General features: G+C 44.3%; 1 protein-coding gene across 3 annotated transcripts; it reads left to right on the forward strand.

Annotated features, from left to right (window-relative positions):
- The first annotated feature begins 1,280 nt into the window (after positions 1-1,280).
- smad10a (SMAD family member 10a) lies at positions 1,281-20,319 on the forward strand. 3 transcript variants are annotated; one of them, XM_085263213.1, is made up of 13 exons: positions 1,281-1,718; positions 5,284-5,359; positions 5,473-5,716; positions 9,599-9,773; positions 9,920-9,943; positions 11,142-11,327; positions 11,529-11,780; positions 12,568-12,669; positions 13,198-13,251; positions 14,034-14,217; positions 15,740-15,908; positions 17,288-17,451; positions 17,659-17,798. In XM_085263213.1, coding segments are annotated over exons 1-13 (1,635 nt in total). In that variant the 5' UTR covers positions 1,281-1,714; the 3' UTR covers positions 17,660-17,798. The 3 variants fall into 3 exon arrangements, with proteins under 3 accessions (XP_085119339.1, XP_085119336.1, XP_085119338.1); XM_085263210.1 differs by having other exon boundaries at positions 1,282-1,718; positions 17,298-17,451; positions 17,659-20,319; XM_085263212.1 differs by having other exon boundaries at positions 1,285-1,718; positions 17,313-17,451; positions 17,659-20,319.
- The last annotated feature ends 249 nt before the right edge of the window (positions 20,320-20,568 follow it).

Genomic DNA, 20,568 nt, shown 5'->3' on the forward strand with positions numbered 1-20,568 from the left:
TTACTTTCAGTTATTTAATTTGTCCTTTTGAGCCCCTGAAATGAAGGGATTGTGTTTTAAAAAAGATCCAGGTCGTTTCATTTTTCTGCAATCATTTTGTTCAACCCACTGAATTACAGCTGAAAGTCTGCACTTCAGCTGCATCCAAGTTAATTAAAATGCATTGTGGTGAATTACAGAGCCAAAATCAGCAAGTGTAATATGTAGGTGGCTCAGAACGTTTCTCCATGTAATGTACAGTAAATACTTCTATCCATGACGGCAATGTTAGAAATGTTGCTCCTGTAACAACATGCAAGAGAGAAGATGTGATGGACAGTTTCTTGGGTTGCTGCTGGAGGCACATGGAGGTCATTGGCTTCAGGACCTTCTATGCAACATGACTAATGTCCTTTAAAGGCTGTATTTTAATCCAAACATTTTCCTAAAATAAACCTGAACATGATGTAAATTATTAAGACTTTGTATTAGAAAAGCCCCAAATGTAAACTACTGGCTCTCTGTGCTGATGTGATCTGAGTTTGTTTGTCCTGCAGTTACACAAGCACAGTGTTTGTTCCCTTAATGTTGTGGCTGTTTGTCCTGGAGTAGTTTCAAAGCAGACGCGTATTGTTAAGTACTTGGAGGGCCTGTTTTGTTTAAACCAGAGTAGAAACGTACTTGTGGAAGGTAAACTCTCTGTACACGTTGAATTGTATGTTCAGCTATAGACACATTAAATACTTAAAGACACTTAAATGCAAATGTACCTGTAGAGCGTAGTGTCTTTAGTTGTCTGTATTTTTACCAAATCGTCACCGTATTGGGAGAAATGCGTGGTGTTCACAGATCTGACATTTTGGAAACAAAATGTTCTGTTTGGACTGTGAATGTTTCACTGAGTCCATTCTTCTGCAACAATCTCAGCACTTCTGGCTTGTTATTGGGAGACAGGATCTAAAATTTTCATCAGAAGGGTCACAGCTGATTTAAAACGATCATGGCATAGCCCCCTCCCCCCACGGACGTTACCGCAGTCTTCGTGTAAGGATTCTCCGAGTGCCATTTTCCCTGTTTTTGCTGCTAGAAGGCCAAAGTTGTGCTGTTGCACATGTAAATGACGTGTCAGTGAACTAACATGCGTTGTTGATGTATTCAGTGTGAGCTGGAGTCGTGCTCAAATACCGAGCCGTGCCGTTCCAGTTAGTGGTGGTGACTCGGGGCTAATCCTCAGCGGCGCCACTTTAGAAAAACAGTCTCGCGGGCCAATCTAGGCGAACCAGACAGTTCGTGGCTAGCGGTCCTGCTGTGAGAACCGCGGCGCGATTGGCCGAGAGGTGCGTGCCCTGTGACACCTGGCCGCCGATTGGCTGCGGCGTGTCGAGACACTGACGCGCACGTCGTCTCCCAGCTATTGTTATTGTGGCGTGCACGAGAGGAAGGGGCAAGATGCACGAGGAGACAGTGGGTCTGATAAAGGGATGAAACAACTGAGAAACATCAAGCTAGCGCAGTAGAGCCACTGAGAAACGCTGGCTTTCTCCACTACAGGAATTCACAGAGAAATCCCCCCGTGAACACAGCGAGACACTCAGATCTAACAAAAATCGCTATAAACACAAACGGCAGCTCTGGGCAGCAGACACAGCACGCAGAGCTGTCGGAGTGCAACACTTGAGGCAATTGTCGAATAGCTCAGCGATCGTTCTGTCCAAGTTCTTCTCTACTTTGGCTGATGTGTAAGTAGAAATAGTTTCTCTATCTTTGATTCTATTTTTCGTCATTGCTGTTACGAAAGCGTGAGGAAGAGTCAAGTTAGCTTGCTAAATTGTTGCTTTTAATCTGCAACAACTGCTCTTTCTACTGTCCCGTTTGGTACATACTGACCGGTGTTGTATCGTCCGTTTTCCGGTTCCAGCGTTCAAATATGTCCAATCTTATTGGTAAAGTTTAAGTGGAAAATGTAAATAACCTTCATATTTATATCTGTATTATATCAGCTGGGCATGTCGAGGCAGCAGGTTTCGGGATGTGCGGAATGTCACTGACTGGAATGAATGGCCTGGAAACTGTTCAGGTTTTGTTAAGCACATAGGACACGGTCAGGTTGGCGTGGCCGTGTCCATTCAACTGTGATTTTGCATTGCGAGTATTATATTGGTGCTCCTGTTTCATGAACAGCATGTTTAGGGAAGTGTGTGTGCGGTTAGGAAAGTATAGCAGTCACTAAAAGCAGCGGCTGCCTGTATTCTTTCCATGAGTTAGGCTATAGTAAAAGGCCGTATTGCATTACAATATCCTACCTTCTCCACACGCTTAGAAACTGTGCGCAGAACACACTGTGCATTTCATTTTAAAGCAAATAGCAGATATTTCAAAGTTCGCATATGTGTTTGCAAAAAAGGTGCAAAGAAACATTCACAAGACTGTGCTGTACAGTTTTAAAGTATGAACCTTGAGGTAATTCTATATGACTATACTTTGCTTTGTTACAAAATGCTGCATGACATTTACTTCCCTATGTTGTTACACTTCAGTCTGTAAAGTTGTAGTTCTTTTTTACCTTTGGTATCTTGCTTGGTATCTCACTGTGGGAAGCGCCCTCTGGTGTGACCAGTCACGGTCTACCACGCCAGGCTAAGACAAACCAGTCGCTTCAAGGACAGGGGGTCCCCAACCCCCTTTTTTAGTGGCCACACCAGGCATTCCTTCTTCCCCATGAAGATCACTAGACCTCCTCAGTGGTCCCCGACCAAGTTTATCCAGTGCTTGTTGATGCAGGTCCATGAACGTGGGTTTTTCCGCTTTCACAAATGTTCCTACACTGGAATTATATTTTTTCGTCACAGTATATTGTTTTTAGTAAGCGGTTTTAAAGCTAGCACCTCAAGTGAGCTTGTGACTGTGTAGCTATTGTTAGCTGTCAAAGCTGAGCATTAGTGGGTATGGCTCACATTGGATCCTCTCAGGGGAACGCTGGTGGTGGGAAGGTTAAGGATGTCGCATCCTGCCCTCACCCAGCTGTTGTGGGTTGACTGTCTTGGGGAAACTACCCATCCCCTCTGCATCTGTATCGTGTCAGGCACACACTGGCATCACTCCCAGAATCCTGGTCCCGGAGGCTGAATTTCCTCCTCTCTTCAACCGGCTTCTTGACTGGAAAGAGGGATGCGGAGAAGACAAGGGGGATGATGTTGACATGGATATCCTTGGAGACAAAAATGATGCCCAGGTGTCTGTACGAAAGGAAAACATTGGCAGCTCATTAGACAACCACCGATGGAAGTTTTGGTGCATCCCACCCTCCACAGGGACTTAGGAACTGTGGTGCTGCGGCTCAGTGGGCAGCACTCACAGAGATCCAGGCCCTGAGCACTCTGGGGCCACGTTCTCTGTTCCCTCCTCCCCCCAAGAAGCAGAGAGAGGAAGATGTTTTGCTCTAATCTGCAACAGAGCATTAGGAGCAGATCCCCCCCCCAAAAAAAAAAAAAATCAAGATTAAACTCGAAATAGTATTTTGGAAAAAAGTGACATTACAGTTGAGTACCACATCAATAAATCGAGTCAAACCAAGTAGGCACCAGTGGAAAAGAGGCAAAGGAGTGCTGTCCTCTTTCCCCATGCCTGATTCACAATCACAATGCACACAGAGCCATGGTAAGTTTGTTCAGAGCTTTCTTTTAGTACATTAGCACTCTGATTAATGAGGACATCAGTGCAAACATCACAGTTCCTTCACTTCTAATTAGATGCAGCAGCAAAAAAAGCATGAATGAAGAAACAATGTTAGCTAGCTAGCTATATAGCATAAATGCACTGATCAGTATGCTGCTGTGACAGCTTGGATATGCCTCAGTTTGACCCAGCTTGGCAGTAAAAGAGGACCGTTACTTCACCTCTGAAACCAGAGTCTCCCTCAGTACCTCCATGTTTATTATGCTAAAAGGCGACTGTGCCAAGTTGGTGTCATGCAGCAGATTGATTTGATTTCTAATGAAATTTCATGCAGATGAAATCCATGAATCACATCAGGGAACTTTGCAATGATTTAAGTAAATGAATGTTGTTAAACGGCTTGTTAAAACTTTGTTATTGTTGTTTAAAAGGAAAAAAGAATGAATGCCAAACCACATAAACATGAACAATCACATATGGTTTTGCATATTTCTGAGGTTCTATTGTAGTAATGATCACATACTTGATCATCATCTGTAGTAGATGGCTGATGAGGAAGCTGGGTGACACACAACAGACCCGTGGTTGGTACAGTAAAGATCAGACAGAACCAGTCAGACCACAAAGTTGGTTTCAAAATGTCTGTGGCTGTCATCCTGCTTTTTAACACAAAGTGTCTAAAATGATGTAAATATGTGAATTAATAATTAGTTGTTAATCACCTGAGCAGGTCCAATGATGGTGGAAGATGGTTTGCCTCCCAGTGCTGTCAGTGGGAGGCAAACCATCTTCCACCATCACAGAATCCTAAAAGGACGGAGACAGGAGCGTGGACACGTCTGTGCCTCCACCGTCTCTGCTGTTCTCTGTATGTTCTCTGTATGTTCTCTGTATGTTCTCCCTGATCACGGATTTCTGATGTCTGTGTGGATTTACTCAGTGCTAATGTGCTAACGTTTATTAAGATGAAGAAAATTTGAATTATTCAATTAAAGCCTCTGGCTTTGTGAAGATATCAGTCTGCACATTTGTGAATATTTTTCTGCAACTGCAAATTAAAAACACGCGTGTGAACAATGTCAAAATACAGTCCTCACATTTTATTTGACAAATGTTCACATTTTGCATCATATGTACCTTCATACCTCAGTGTGCCCTCACAGCTAGCTTTGCCTTTAGGAAGAGTAACCAGCTCTTTGTGGCCCGGCTGCCTCGTGGAGCCTTTTCAACCCTCGGGCAGAAAAAGCTGATTGGGTGTTATCGTCAGTCAAGTCTGTGACTCAAGCATGAGGTGACATAGGATTTCAACATTTCTACCATAGTTGCGTCCACTGAAAATCTCAGATCAGTTTGAATTTCAGTGACCTCGACCTCAAGATGAAGGTCAGAGGTCAAGTTTTCTGAAAATCTTGTGAATGGGATCATTTGAGGACGAGGCAGAGTAGCGGTGGCTTAGTGCTGAAGTGGTTAACAGTTCTTATTCACATTCATATCTGTAAACAATCACTATTCAGGACTGGGAGGAGACAAAAAGCCAGCCTGAGAAACACCTTCTTCATCTTTAGTGACTCTTGTGTACGTGGCCTCACTAGGATCCACTAAGTGTTGGTGTTCTTGCTCCACTAACAGGGAACGATTCAGAGCTGGGCCATCATGATGCCAGTGAACTTTCTGGTCACTCATTGGTGGACCAACTTAACACCAGGTAAGCAACACAGGAATGACGCCATGTTTTAGCTGCCATCAACTTTAGATGTCTCTGCTTTTTGTCACATGCCTAGTAAGTAGAACAAATGTCCATTTTTGGCCCTGTGACAGCACCATCATGTCAGTAAACCCACCAAGCAGCAACGATGCCTGCCTCAGCATCGTCCACAGCCTCATGTGCCACCGGCAGGGCGGGGAGAACGAGGGCTTTGCTAAGCGCGCCATCGAGAGTCTGGTGAAGAAGCTAAAGGAGAAGAAGGACGAGCTGGACTCTCTCATCACTGCCGTCACCACCAATGGTGTTCATCCCAGCAAGTGTGTCACCATCCAGAGGACTCTAGATGGACGGCTGCAGGTCAGTCCACCTGCAGCATGAAGGGCGTCACTTTGATCACTGCTTTGATCTTTCTGTGCATGATTCGTATGTTTATCAATGATTTCACTTTTTTCATTTCATGTTTACGAATTTCCTCGGCGGGTTAGAGTTGCTGTGGTCAGTATTCAACTGAAGTGCGATTCTATACACAATTATTAGTGCTTTGAGGTTTATTGGTGCAGCAGTCGTTTTGTTTAGGGCTGACAGTGCGATTCAGGTTCACTGTTTATCACATACAGCATGTAGGCATAAAAAACGACAAAATGTTAGTGTTACAACGTCACAAACTTTCTGCCAAAATCCTGATGTCTTTGTGCAACAACACTCTTTGTATCCTATTGGCTTTGTCTTGCTCTGCTTTGGGGAATCGTCCCACATCACATTTCCTGCTTGGTTTGGTTTGTATTGACCTTGAAAGTTGTCAGTCTCTGGTTTGAATGAAGCATCCAGAGCAGGAGTCTCCAACTCAGAGGAGCTGGGGGCCGCTGCTGGCACTGTCGTCTCGTTGGACACTAAAGTGTTCAATTAGAACAAGAAAACAGCCACAATTATGTCCAAAAACAGTGTTTTTCTTTATTTTAACCTCCTAGGACCTGGGTCCACATATGTGGGTTATTTAGACCAAAATACTCAATTTTGCTCTACAAGGGCTTGATGTGCACTTACGAGGACATTATGCTGCCGCTGTTCTACTGAAATTTTAAACTAATATCCTCATATGTGGCTCTCATTCTTCTTGGAAACAAAAATCTGGTAATTCTTTGTTTTTACATTCATCGGGTCCCAGTCAGCCCAAATATCAAAGAGAAATTAAAATGCTGCTGTGGAAGAGCTCAGGTCCTAGGAGGTTAAATATTGTATAATAAGACAAAGCTTTTTTCAACTCACTCTTAACTAACCGAAGCCTTTCGTTGAACTGCCAAATAAACAAATTGGTCCTGTCTTTCTGCACAGACACGTGGCAGCACCTCTGCTATAACTTTGTTCGTATTTAACAAAGTGAAAATGCAGACATAGACCATCTTTGTTTTCTTTATGAATAACTCTCACTAACCTAACACAGTTTGTACTCTCTTGTTAGCTCAGCCTGGTCTGAACCGTAGTAAAGGGACCGCCGGCTAATACGTCGAGTTAAGGGGTCTCTTGACTAGCTTTACTGTCTGGGTCAACTTTGCTAGCAGAGACAGAGAGAGACGTTGAAAGGCTGCTCCAACGGAGCTTATTGTTTCAGAGGAAAACTCGAACACGCTGTACAGTCGAGTCTTAACAGCTTACTTACAGCTGGGCTCGTCAGGCTCTCTGTTTGGCTGCAGTGGTTTTATTATATTTACATGCTTCCATCTTTTTGATTCTGCTTCTCCTCCCTTCCTCGCGCTCACACACAATGGGAGAGGCGGTCCCGCAGGTTGTCCCTGCAGCACGGACCACACTGTGAATGAGGCTACGTTCTTAAAGGGCTCCGCCTGTAACACTCTGCCTGTTGCCTTCATATTAAATTCCGTATTAAATTGTGGGCTGCAAACGGGCCGCGGGCCGCGAGTTTGTCTCCGTCTACATGACTAATTACCTACCGATCTTTGCTGCAATTTAAAAGCTGACCTTTATGTGAAAACCTGAACTGTCAGAAAATTCTGTAGGTTTTTTTCATACAGTGTCATCAGCCACTTTATTAGGTACACCTATTCAGCTGTAAATCTACAGTGGGATGCAAACGTTTAGGCAGCCTTGTTAGTAGTCATTATTTGCCTGTATAAATCGTTGGTTGTTACAATAAAAAATGTCAGTTAAATACATCATATAGGAGACACACACAGTGATATTTGAGAAGTGAGATGAAGGATTGTTTAATTTTCCCTGGAGAGCAGCAACACAGGGTCTCAAAACAACTGTCAAATGACCTGAAGACAAAGATTGTTCAGCATCATGGTTTAGGGGAAGGACACAGAAAGCTGTCTCAGAGAGTTAAGCCGTCTGTTTCCACAGTTAGGAACATATTGAGAAAAAGACCACAGGCTCAGTTCAAGTTAAGGCTCGAAGTGACAGACCGAGAAAAATCTCGGAGAGACAGAAGCAACGGTGAGAACAGTCAGAGTCGACCCACAGACCAGCACCAAAGACCTGCAACATCATCTTGCAGCAGATGGAGTCGCTGTGCATCGTTCAACCATTCGGCGCACTTTACACAAGGAGATGCTGCATGTGAGAGTGATGCAGAGGAAGCCTTTGCTCCGCCCACAGCACAAACGGAGCCGCTTGAGGTTTGCTGAAGCACATTTGGACAAACCAGCTTCATTCTGGAATAAGGTGCTGTGGACTGATGAAACTAACATTGAGTTATTTGGGCATAACAAGGGGTGTTATGCATGGAGGAAAAAGAACACAGCAGTCCAAGAACAACACCTGCTGCCTCCAGGAAAATATGGTGGTGGATCCATCATGCTGTGGGGCTGTGTGGCCAGTGCAGGGACTGGGAATCCTGTCAAAGTTGAGGGACACATGGAGTCCACTCAGTATCAGCAGATTCTGGAGAATCAGAGACAAAGCTGAAGCTGCGCCGGGGCTGGATCTTTCAACAAGACAACGACCGAGACACTGCTCAAAATCCACTAAAGCTTTCATGCAGAGGAACAAGAACAACGTTCTGGAACGTTCATCTCAGCCCAGACCTGAATATTATTGAACATCTGTGCTGTGAGTTAAAGAGAGCTGACCATGCTCGGAAGCCATCAAACCTGAATGAACGAGAGATGTTTTGTAGAGGAAATGGTCCAAAATACCTTCAGCCACAATCCAGACTCTCATCGGGACCTACAGGAAGCGTTTAGAGGCTGGAGTTTCTGCAGACGGCGGATCTACTAAATATTGATTTCATTTCTTTTTTTGTGGTGCCCAAATTTATGCACCTGCCTGATTTTGTTTAAACAATTCTTGCACACTTTCTGTAAATCCAATAAACTTCATCTCACTTCTCAAATATCACTGTGTGCATCTCCTATATGATGTATTTAACTGACATTTTTAATGTCACAACCAACGATTTTTACAGGCAAATAATGACTATTAACAAGGCTGCCCAAACGTTTGCATCCCACTGTATAATCAGCCAATCACATGACAGCAACTGCATTTAGGTATGTGGCTAAGATGACCTGCAAGTTCCAACCAAGCATCAGAACGAGGCTGAGCGGTGATTAAAGGGACGTAACGTAACATGGCCGATGGTGTCCGATAGTTGTAGTATTTTAAAAACTTCCGAGCTTCTGGACTTTTCCTGTACAAACTAAGGATTTGGCAGAAACAACATGAAAGCACAGGTCCATCCTGCCTTACATCGGTGGTGGTGCAGGTGTGGTCTTGTGGGGATATCTCACCCCTTAGTAACAATTGAGCCTTGTGTAAACGTTTGAAGAAGCATTTTTGCCGACCATGTCCGGCCCTCCACAACCACAGTGTACACATATCAATGCAAAGTGGCGGATGAGTGCGTATGCAGCACTGGCTTCCCATCATGGTAACCAAGGCAAGCAGGGCTTGTGTGGTGAAATCTAACTTCACCTTGAAGTCTGGTGGCCATTGTCGGTGTATTTTTATTTTGGGTGTTGTAGTGTTGAGGCCAAAATCTGAGACAATAGGACTAAGATGCGTGTTGAAGCTGCGCTCTGCTCTGCTAATCTGTACTGTTGTTGAACGCTGTCACTCAGACAGCAGTATACAGATCCACAAACAATTCTCTGCTGTACGCAGGAAGTCAACAAAGGTTTTCCTGTTACGCTTCACAGCTTCCCTGTCGTAGCTCTAAAACAGGCTTCCTGGTTTAGACTGTACTGGAACTGCTGTAATGTTGCTTTGCTGTCTCTTCAGGTGGCAGGCAGGAAAGGCTTCCCTCATGTGATTTACGCACGGCTGTGGCGCTGGCCTGACCTCCACAAGAATGAACTAAAGCATGTCAAATTCTGCCAGTATGCTTTTGACCTCAAGTATGACAGCGTGTGTGTCAACCCCTACCATTATGAGAGGGTGGTGTCACCAGGCATCGGTAGGTCAACGCTTTACCTCAGCAGCTCTTACGTGGACTCCACGGTCTCCTTAACTGCAATGACATTATGACATCATGAATGACAGATATTGTTGTGATGTCTTCAGTCAAAATGTTTCTCTTATTCTGTCCCTGTTCTCTAAAAGTTGGTCTCAGCCTTCAAAACACAGGTGAGTTCTGTTTCACAGAAACACAGCATGAACATTTCCAATCCACATGTAGTTGTGACAAAATACATTTAGTAAATGTTTATGTTGTAACTGGGGACCTCGAGATTTGTTTGTATTCATATGCAATGAGCAGTCTATAAGAAGTCTCTGTATTCCTCAGACGTGTGGTTGACACCACCTAACTAATGATACTGACAGAAAGCGTGTTCTCATCATCCAAGTCACTCTGTGCTGTGCAGCCAACCACACACTTCGAACTCTCAAACATCTCTTTGTAACCGGGACAGAGAAGTCAAAAAACATTTACACAGCGACGACCGAAGCTGCCGAGAGGCTGGACTAAAATGACCCCGGGATCTGTGGGAAAGTCACACGTAGGGATGGAATCAGTAAGAACGTAGCAATTCAAATTCCACTTGATGATTCAATTCCTCATCGATTCTGATTGGCTCCCTCTGCCATCACTGCTTAATTCCTCCCAGGAGACAGTAATTTGTTCCAGCAGTCGTTACGTTACTTTGTTGCCTGAACGGTGTCGTGAGCATTAGTGGAACAGATACGCGGGATCGACAGGCAAGCGGACCAACAAGTCCAAGGAAATGAACTGCTGGGAGCTGCTGCTCCGTTCCAGTCATTTATGTTTTTACTTTAAGGTTTATGGTCGATTCTCATGACAGTGATCAGAAGTGTTACACATGAATGTGAAATCATGAATCAGTTCTTATTACTAAACAAACATGTTTCATGACATAAATGCAAGTGTTAGTAAATGAAAGCAAAAAACAGCGTTAAAGATTTGTTCGTGTGCATTTGTCCCACATGAGCTCTGATAATTATGTCCCTTCGTGAAAAAAGAGCCTCGACAGCATTGTTGTTTCTCTCATTTTATTCCTAATATCACAACTTTATTTTTAAATAATGAGGAAACGAGCAGAGGAATGTATGTGTGTGATTTACACGAACACTAAACAGCTAAATGAAAACACCAGTGGTCGGCTGTAGTGAACAGGCCCACGTCACACTGTGACTTCTGTTAGAATATTAAGTACATTCACATCATTGAAGGCCTTTGGCAGGTGACCCCTTACATGGTGTAGTCTGATATGAACTCTCCTTCGCACTCATACATCCATCAGCATTAAATACAAATCAGTGCTGTGCCTCTTTGTGTGACCTCACCTCCTCCTGCCTCTCACAGCTGCATCGAGCGGACTAATCAAAGAAGAATACATCCCTGATTGTATACAGATGGACCTTCCGCCTGGTATGCCTCTGTCCGACCACCAAGCAGCTCCAGACCACTATAGTCCCCTTCTGCCCCCTTCTGAACCCCACGGCCCCCCACCTGTTACCAGATACTCTAACCTGGCTGTGTCACCCAAAGGTCAGCAGATCATTATTCAGCGCAGTTTGATGAACCTGTCAATGTTCATATCTTGTCATGTATACTTTTGTTTTACACTGGGACTGCTCAAACTTTATATTAAGGGACGACAAAGCTTCTTTCTATCTTTCCTCCGCAGATAGTTGATAACAGTCACAGCATGTAAACCAGGTCCGACGTGCTCCTCTGTTTGTCTTCCAGTGCCTGCCTCTGGCTCCATGCTGCCACTGCAGGGCAGTCATGGTGATGGCTGTCTCCAAACTCCATCTCCACAGGCTCAAGTCATTCAACAACGACCTCAAAGCCCACCCCAGGTTTCCTCTCAGCAGCAGGCTGCCCAGCATCCCTCGCAGCACACCCACTCACAGCAGCCCCCTCTACCTCCCTCTCATTTGAATAGACAGAATGGATACAGCAGCAATACGCAGTCTCAGACTCAGCCTTCATTCCACAGTGAGCTCACGTCCTTGTACTAACGCACTTCTTACAAATCAAAGCCTCTTGGTCCTGTTGCCAGTTCACCCAGTAATAAAAGAATCAAAAGCACTTGTTAGCATTCATATTTGTTTCCGTGGGTTAGTGCTGGACACGTTAGCTGGTTTGATTCATTCATTAACACCAATCTTTTCATGCATGTGCTCCTGAGCTCGACACTAAACAGTGTAAACATGATGCTGCTTAATTCAATTCAATTCAGTTTTATTTATATAGCGCCAAATCACAACAAAAGTCACCTCAAGGCGCCTCATAGATACAGAGAAAACCCAACAATCATATGACCCCCTATGAGCAGCACTTTGGCGACAGTGGGAAGGAAAAACTCCCTTTTAACAGGAAGAAACCTCCAGCAGAACCAGGCTCAGGGAGGGGCGGGGCCATAGTCTTGACTTTTGTCAGCTTAGTCTGAAGTTTACAGCCACTACAGACTGGAGGATTGTTTAGTTTCAAACATGCACTTAAACAGTAAATGTTGGATAAATATCTGAGTTCTAATCATTTTTAATTGGAAATAATATTTGTTTTATTTACAAATGAATTCTTAGTGCTGATTATATGCAGGTTATAAATAAATATGCAGTGCAAAGAACAAACAAAGGTGCTTCTGATTTCTTCTGCACATTTAGCTAACGGATGTTTAGTAAGTTATTCACTGGTTAATTTGACTTTTGCATACATTCATTTCAGATTTGAGCGCGTTATTTCAAAAACACTGATCAGATTTTGCTTTCCTGTGACGCAGCTGTTTGGACAGGCAGTAGCACGGCCTCCTACACTCCCATTGGACCCCAGCAGGAAGGGCGCGGTCACCAACAGCCTCCTCTGCATCTTCCAAACCATCACTGTAAGAAATGCTTCACAATGTGTCCTGTTCTGATCACTGATACTCTGATATTTGAATGCACTGCTGCAGAACTTCCTCCCTTATGAAGCCTCACACAGAGCGTGTGCACGCTGTGATGCCTGACACTGTGCACAGTCACATGCACAGGTCAAAAACTCACATTTCAAATGTGCTGTGCTTGAATGTTTGGGGAGGGGAGGGGTTTGCTCACAATCAATAACTTACTTCATGTTACATCACATTATTTTTTGATTTAACTATTTTCTGCATGACTTTAGGAGTTTTTTTTAACTCTGTCCTTATATGTAAAATATTCAAATTGCAAGAAGGTGTCCTGATTGTATGTTCAGTTCACGTTCAGCACTTCTGTCATCATGTTTTTGTATGTTTGTTGTCATGCACACACCCCGGACAGCCACACGTCTCAGCGTAAGGTCGAGTGTGGAAACGTCACAGCCTGCCACAGCCTTACAAATGTTCTGCTTTTTTGCCACTCCAGACTAATGTACGCATCTTTTTGCTTTTTAGGGTCCCAGCATCACAGCTCAACCTCTTTCCCTCCTTCAGGGTCCAGTCATTCAGGTTAGACACCATTTGTCAATATGAACACGGCTGTTCACCAATAATATTCCCAGCGGTTACATACGGAGACTTCTTTGATGCTCGTCTTTTGTCAGTTTGACATCTTAGTTGTTGGTTTTTTGTCCACTGCAGTTTTTCAGTTTCTGTGGTTGTAATGGTCACTGTAAGATGGACACACACACACACACACACACACACACACACACACACACACACACACACACACACACACACACTGTTTGTGCTCCCAGTTCAACTTTCATATGCACAGCTCCACAGTCTCTGCTCAGAGCTGGTCTCTCGACTGTGATTAGTCCAAATGCACCGCCTGTGCCCCCCCCCTGCGTCACTGAGCCGCCCCTCCCCTGCAGCTGAGCCAGTCGCACCCCCACAGTCACTTACTTTGTCCAAATGAAATTTTAACACAAAAATAAGGCTTTTTCCTAATTACTGAACTACATGGACGTCATAGAAATTCTAGATTCTGATCCAGCCATCTGTCAGTGTGGACCAGTCCGCTCTACCTCATATTGTCACAATATAGTTTCAGAGCTCTCAGGGCTGTGGGCTTGTACGTTGAATATCTGTCTTTAGATTTTCTCACAGAGTAACAGAAGCTGATGATGTGTTTTACTTACATATGGCTGATTTTCACGCATATTAAATGTCTATTAACACATCTCTACTTCTTATTTGTCCAAATCATTTTTGAGTCGTGCACTTCACAAACAGATCGTCTGTTTTCTTGACTTTGTTGTAAACATGTTTCTCTCTTACTGCAGGACCAGAGTTTTGGTGCTCTGTCTCCTACTTTGAAATGGATGTTCAGGTGGGGGAGATGTTCAAGGTGCCTTCCAGCTGCCCGGTAGTGACTGTGGATGGTTATGTTGACCCGTCAGGAGGTGATCGCTTCTGCCTCGGCCAGCTGAGCAATGTCCATCGCACAGATGCAAGTGAGAGGGCCAGGTGTGTTGACGCAGACACACAAACTGTGCAATGACTTTTCGAATACTCAGCAAAGAACATCACCCTTCAGTTTTATTTATACAAATCACAGCAACAGTCGCCTCAAGGCGCTTTGTATTGTGCGGTCGACCCTACAATAATTCCTCTCCCAAAGTGAGACTGTACGATACAGCACTGATTAGTGAGGCTTTATGATAGCTCGTAAACATCACAGGTGAACTTTACATTCAATATCCACAATTAATCAGGATATGGATAATTCTTGGATATTTGGGACAGATACATTAAAAATGTCTGTATATTAAAATTCAAGCAGTCCCACATTTGAGTACACATTAAAAAAGAAGTTCAAAAGTGACCATTTCTGGATTACATGTGGTTGGATTTCACTGCAAAATAATCCGCTTACCTGTGTCAGGGTCGGGGGGGGGTGGAGCCTATCCCAGCTATCATAGGCCGAGAGGCAGGTTACATCCTGGACAGGTCGTCCGTGTGTCACAGGGCTTACACAGAGAGACAGACAACCATTTCCAACCTAACCCAGCTAACCGCATGTCTTTGGACTGTGGGACGAAGCCGGAGTACCCGGAGAGAACCCACACAAACACTGGGAGCAGACTCCACACAGAAGGACCCCGGCCGGGTGCTGGAATTGAACTCAGGACCTTGTTGCTGTGAGGCGACAGTGCTAACCGCTGTGCAAAATTTTAAAAATGTGAAATATTTTTTTATCATGAATTTATTTATCGCAGAAATGAAGAAAATCACAGCATCAGTTGCCTCGTGGCACTTTCTATTGTAAGACCTTACAGTAAAACAGAAAAACCAGAGAAAACGCCAACAATCGCATGACCCTACATGAACACGTGCTTTAGCAACAGCGGGAAGGAAAAACTCCCTTTTAAACCTCCAGAATCAGGCTCAGGGAGGGGCGGGGCCATCTGCTGCGACCACGTGATGGGAGAACGACAGGTAGATTAGAAAAGTGCTATAAGAACCAGTCCATTTACCAGTCCTTGGGACGGAGTTTTCCAGACTACTAAATTTAACCCAGTTTGTTACCAAGTGCACCGATTTAGAGGGGAGCTACAGGGATGTCTGTAAGATGCCGGGTTTTCTTAAATGAGGGAAGCAGAGGGATGTAGGAGCGGGCGAGTCCCCTCGGCCATTGGCTCCACCTGAACTCTGCACAGTACCCGTAGGATCAGAGATTCGGACTTTTAAACAGAAGCTGACCCTGACTTCCTGTTTTGGGCGGCTGCTTCCACAGATCCACACTTTTGAAAATTGGCCTCTGATGGGTAGTTAACCGCCCGTAGTGATGTGGCGTCGGCTTCAGCCAACACTGGTTGAATAAGCAGATAAAAATGTTTTCTCATGGTAGTATTTGGTGATAACAATGACACTAAGACATTTTTCAAAATAAGCACAAAAGGTTTTATTTTCATTGCATCATTTCCCTGCACACCGTCCCAAAGCAGAGCTACATGCTGGCTTCCTGACCTGTTTCCCTGTGTTCCAGGCTACACATAGGCAAAGGTGTGCAGCTGGAGTGTCGTGGTGAGGGGGATGTGTGGATGCGCTGTATGAGCGACCATGCTGTGTTTGTACAGAGCTACTACCTCGATCGGGAAGCGGGCCGGGCACCAGGTGATGCTGTGCACAAGATCTACCCTGGAGCCTACATCAAGGTATAAATCCAGCTCACTCGCATCATTCATATGTAGGGATGGGTACCGGTGTCCGGTGCCATGATGGCACCGGTTCTGACATAAACGGTAGTAACCAGACCGAAAAGCAGCGCACATTTTGGTGCTTTTTTTTCCTGAGCTGTGATACACTTTGAATTCTAGCCAATCATTTTACGTTTCCGAGGATAGTAGGTGGGGCCAGGTACGTACGTTCTTTTAGAGCAGAGCTACAGATTAAAAATGCCCAAGGCGAAGCGGTCAAAAGTCTGGCTGTACTTCACAGCAAAAGATGCAAACTCAGCAGCAACAAGTGCTTTAAGCTGATACTGTGATACTGTCAAAGGAGGCAACACCAAGAATCTGATGAAACACCTGGCGACGCATAGCGTTTTTTTTAAAAGCCGAGAAATGCGCTGTATTTGATAGCTTGCTGCGAGACCTCACACTGTGCACATCTACTGTGCGTGGGTTGCCTGTTATCGGACCCAGAGTTAGCAACATCCCCCAAAAACCTGAAGAGGAGAGTCCTGGCCCCTAGCCCTGCCAGTGTAGCAGAAATGATGAGGATGATGATGCAGCAGCAGCCGTTCTTCTCTGCGTGAGTAGCTTAATGTTGTTCATGTGTAATTTACGTTGAGTAGGCTAACCACGTTATTACATTAATGCATGTAAGGTGAACTAGCAAACATCATCATAGCTACATGCGGCTGTCTTCTTGTTTGATGGCAGATACTCCCTTCACCCTGGACAAAAAGGCTAAAATGACCAAAGAAAAAGTGGAAAACAGTTAAACATGAGAGGTTTTTGGACAAAGTTTGTGTTTTTTCCATTGTTTAAGCACTGCTTCCAGCCAAGAGTGATACCATATATGCCCCATAGCTGCAGAAAAGGCTAACATTGTTATCTTTTTACAAAAAACAGCTGAACATGAGAGGTTTTTGGACAAAGTTTGTGTTCTCCATTCTTTAAGTACCGATTTGGCACCGGTATCGGATAAAACCTAAACGATACCCATCCCTATTCATATGTTTTTAGAACTGTGAACACCTGTGAGCAGCACTGGGTTTATAGGTAGCACTGGGCACAAGAACACTGTACCAAACACTTAAAATGCTCAGTAATAAACTGCATATATTACATATATTTATTACCAAGGTGCTTTTTTAAGACCCTACAATAAAACAAGGAAAATGGCAACAATCAATGACACCCACTGAGCATGCACTTGGTGACAGTGGGAAAGAAAAACTCCCTTTTCACAGGAAGTAACCAGCCAGACTCAGGGAGGGGCGGGCATCTGCTGTGACTGGTTGGGGGCAATGGGCGGAAAGTAAAGCAGTATTCATGAGTTTCATGCCTCAGGTGGTTTGCTGTTACAGTGTACACCAGTTGTGTCTCGGTCAGGTATTCGACCTACGGCAGTGCCACAGACAGATGCAGCAGCAGGCAGCCACGGCTCAAGCTGCAGCTGCTGCACAGGCAGCCGCTGTCTCAGGAAACATTCCTGGTCCAGGCAGCGTCGGAGGGATTGCACCTGCAGTTAGTAAGTGCTGAGACACGCACAACACTCACAGTGGAGTTAAAGGTAGAAACTGTCATGATGGGGAAAAACAGCAACTTTTAAATATACTAAGAATCTACTAATTCCATTCACAGTGACTGAGTACAGCCAAACACCGACCAACAGCAGGTGGAAATGTCCTCATATGGTCTCTGATATTAACCCCTCCCCCTCCCTGTTCACTGGCAGGTCTCTCTGCAGCAGCAGGCATTGGCGTCGATGACCTGAGGCGACTCTGTATCTTGCGGCTCAGCTTCGTGAAAGGCTGGGGGCCGGACTACCCCCGTCAGAGCATCAAACACACTCCCTGCTGGGTGGAGGTCCACCTGCACCGTGCCCTGCAGCTTCTGGATGAGGTGTTGCACACTATGCCACTGACTGACCCAGGGCCTGCGAACTGAGAACCCTCAGCAGTCTGGAGTCTTTGAATGTGCACACACCAGACACACATGGTTGCTTCTTTGTTTCTTCTTCAAAAGGATTTCTCCAGCAAGTCAGTCAGAAACCATCAACAACCAATCATGCTTGTAGCAATCACTCATGCTTTTTGAAACGCACATACACACTGTAACCAAAAGGTCTGTCCAGACACATATATGCTGATGTCTTTGGGATTTTCCTAATGCTTTAGTCCTAAGAATCTAAAGTCAAGGCAGGCGACATTTGAACCCACCAGTAGAGAAATCCAGGGATTTGTTTCAGATATTCAATTCTCCGATATGCAAGTTGGATTTCTTCTTGCAGGAGTGTTCTGCACATTCACTCATGGAATATAAACAGATGTTTAAAAATCCAGTCTGGAGTCAAAAGCACCTCAGACAGGAAACTGCATACCTCTGGAAAATGCTGTCAGTGAATCTACGCTGAGCACATTACACTTCTCTTTATGTGTCATTGACGTCAGAGCTGATGTAGAGGTATGGATTATTCCATCTGCGTACTTGTACTCTGCTCTTCACTCTACGTTGGTTTATATTATTACTATATTATTTTTGTACCAAAAGACAAAAAAGCCCAAAACATTTAGCTTTAACGCCGTGTTGTTGTACTTTGTAATGAAACAGTGCTACTCTGTATGTAACCAAATGGTTGATATAACTCATGAAAGCCAGATTACCTCATAAGTACAGTGCAGAGTCACAGCGTCAGGCTGAAGTCAGTCTGTGACTCGGTACCAAAACTAACAGGTCGGCCGATCAGATCCTGACGCCAACATTTAGTTTCACAGCAGAGTGAACTCATAAGACAGCAACTAACTTCTCACACGCAGAGACAGAAACCCAGACAGTGTTTGCATGGTCAGACTCAGCATCTAGCACCAGTCTGTACCTTTGACACCAGTGCCTTTCTGTCCTCTGAGTGACCGCAGCAGTTTACTTGAACTCTGACTGGTTGTGTGCACGAGTTCTGGTTGGGAAGCTGATTTCAATCATCCTGCCCAGTCTGGGTCGTAGTCGAAGCCATGACTACAGGCTGCATTCGCCCATTTACACATATATTATTATCGCACTTTATCACAGCAGTGGATCCGTCGGAGCAGTTTGGGGTTAAATGTCTCGCCGAGGACACTTTGGCTCGTAGATAAACCTGAAGCACCGACCCGACCCGTAGACAATCTGCTCGACCTCCTGAGCCATAAAGTGTAAAGATCTCATCAATCAGAAGATTGAATATTTAAATGAAATAATTGAGCTCAGTGCTTGTAGTTAACTATCAAAGAGATATAATAATAATAATATAATGGGCACATCTGGACATTGGCTGTCTCGTGTAAAACCCTGATGCATCATTTCTCTTGTAATCTTCAACATGACTGCATTTCATGCAGGTGTGATGGATTTTTCCCTGATTTCCCTTAAATGTATGGGAAACGTCACCTCGGTGAGGAGTGTCTGACTCGAGCACCCCAACAGTACAGCACACACCCAAATACACCCTGTGCCTTTGTTTTCTGTCCTCCAAAACACCTGTTACATAAAGAGTCTTGAAACCACACAGATGTGTCGTTTAAAGGCAAAGTCAGCTCCCCACGTGTACTGTCTGTACGAGTGTAGCTGGATCTGCCACAGAGTTCAAATACACTGCACACAACACGGCCTCACATACAAAGGCGCGTTTGTACCATGTAGAGATAAATCTGCTTTCTTGTGACTTGACAAAAAGAATTCTGGAGAAAACGGAACTATATTATACGGGAATGTTGTGTGTTGATCTAAATGTGAATACATGTACCAACCAGTCTGTGTAGAGATGCTTGGACACTGTGGAATCTGCCTGGTTCAGCTGCTTTACAGTGATCAGCCATTAACATATGAATATTTGTGATGTGTGCCTTTTGTTGTAACAGTAGATGCACCGACACTGGATATAAGAAAACACTATAAAGATCGATGTTGCACATTGTGAGTTGGTTTTTCAGCTGTTCGAATCCTTCTGCGATATTCTGTGGCTCCCTCAGGTTTCAGCGATGTGGAGACGGTGTGTGAGAGAACAGAGGTCCTACTGACAGATGACTCTTTGTACCTGAGTAGTGTTATTTATTGCCTTAGTCTTTGGTGAGTTAAATATTTCAGAGTATGCTTAGCACTACTTCATTTTAGCAAGAACGATATAAGCATGTGATACACGCTGGTTTTCCTCTGTTCACACAGGGTTGTGCAAACCATCGCATTTTTATCATGTTATCCAGATCTTTCTACAACCAGTCACTTTCATGATGTGTCTACCAAAGCACCTGTAGATTGCTATTGTCTCTTTATTCATCACTATTAAACATGTACTTGTACTTTTCCATGTGAGCTGCAGGATTTACAGTTGGTATCGATTAAAAATAAAAAGATATTTCTAGGCTTTCTGGATTTTATTTCACCCATGGCGACCAGTCATCATTGTGGTTTATTAGAAACATGACTTTGCTCACATGTAGACAAAAGTCACTTAATGAACCAGCTCAGTGTTGCGTCCGTTTGCACACTGAGTGCTGAACTACACAGTTCTTTGCAGGAAACAATAATTAGTAGGAAACTGCAAACGTATGCGTTGCCCCTCAAATAATCCACGATGTTTTCTTCCAAAGTTCTAAAGCTTTGACGAACCTTG

Source organism: Mchenga conophoros, linkage group LG22, assembly GCF_057382185.1.
Source record: "Mchenga conophoros isolate Kocher_MC1m ecotype Shallow Benthic linkage group LG22, M_conophoros_male_GT1.1, whole genome shotgun sequence".
Taxonomy (NCBI): Eukaryota; Metazoa; Chordata; class Actinopteri; order Cichliformes; family Cichlidae; genus Mchenga; species Mchenga conophoros.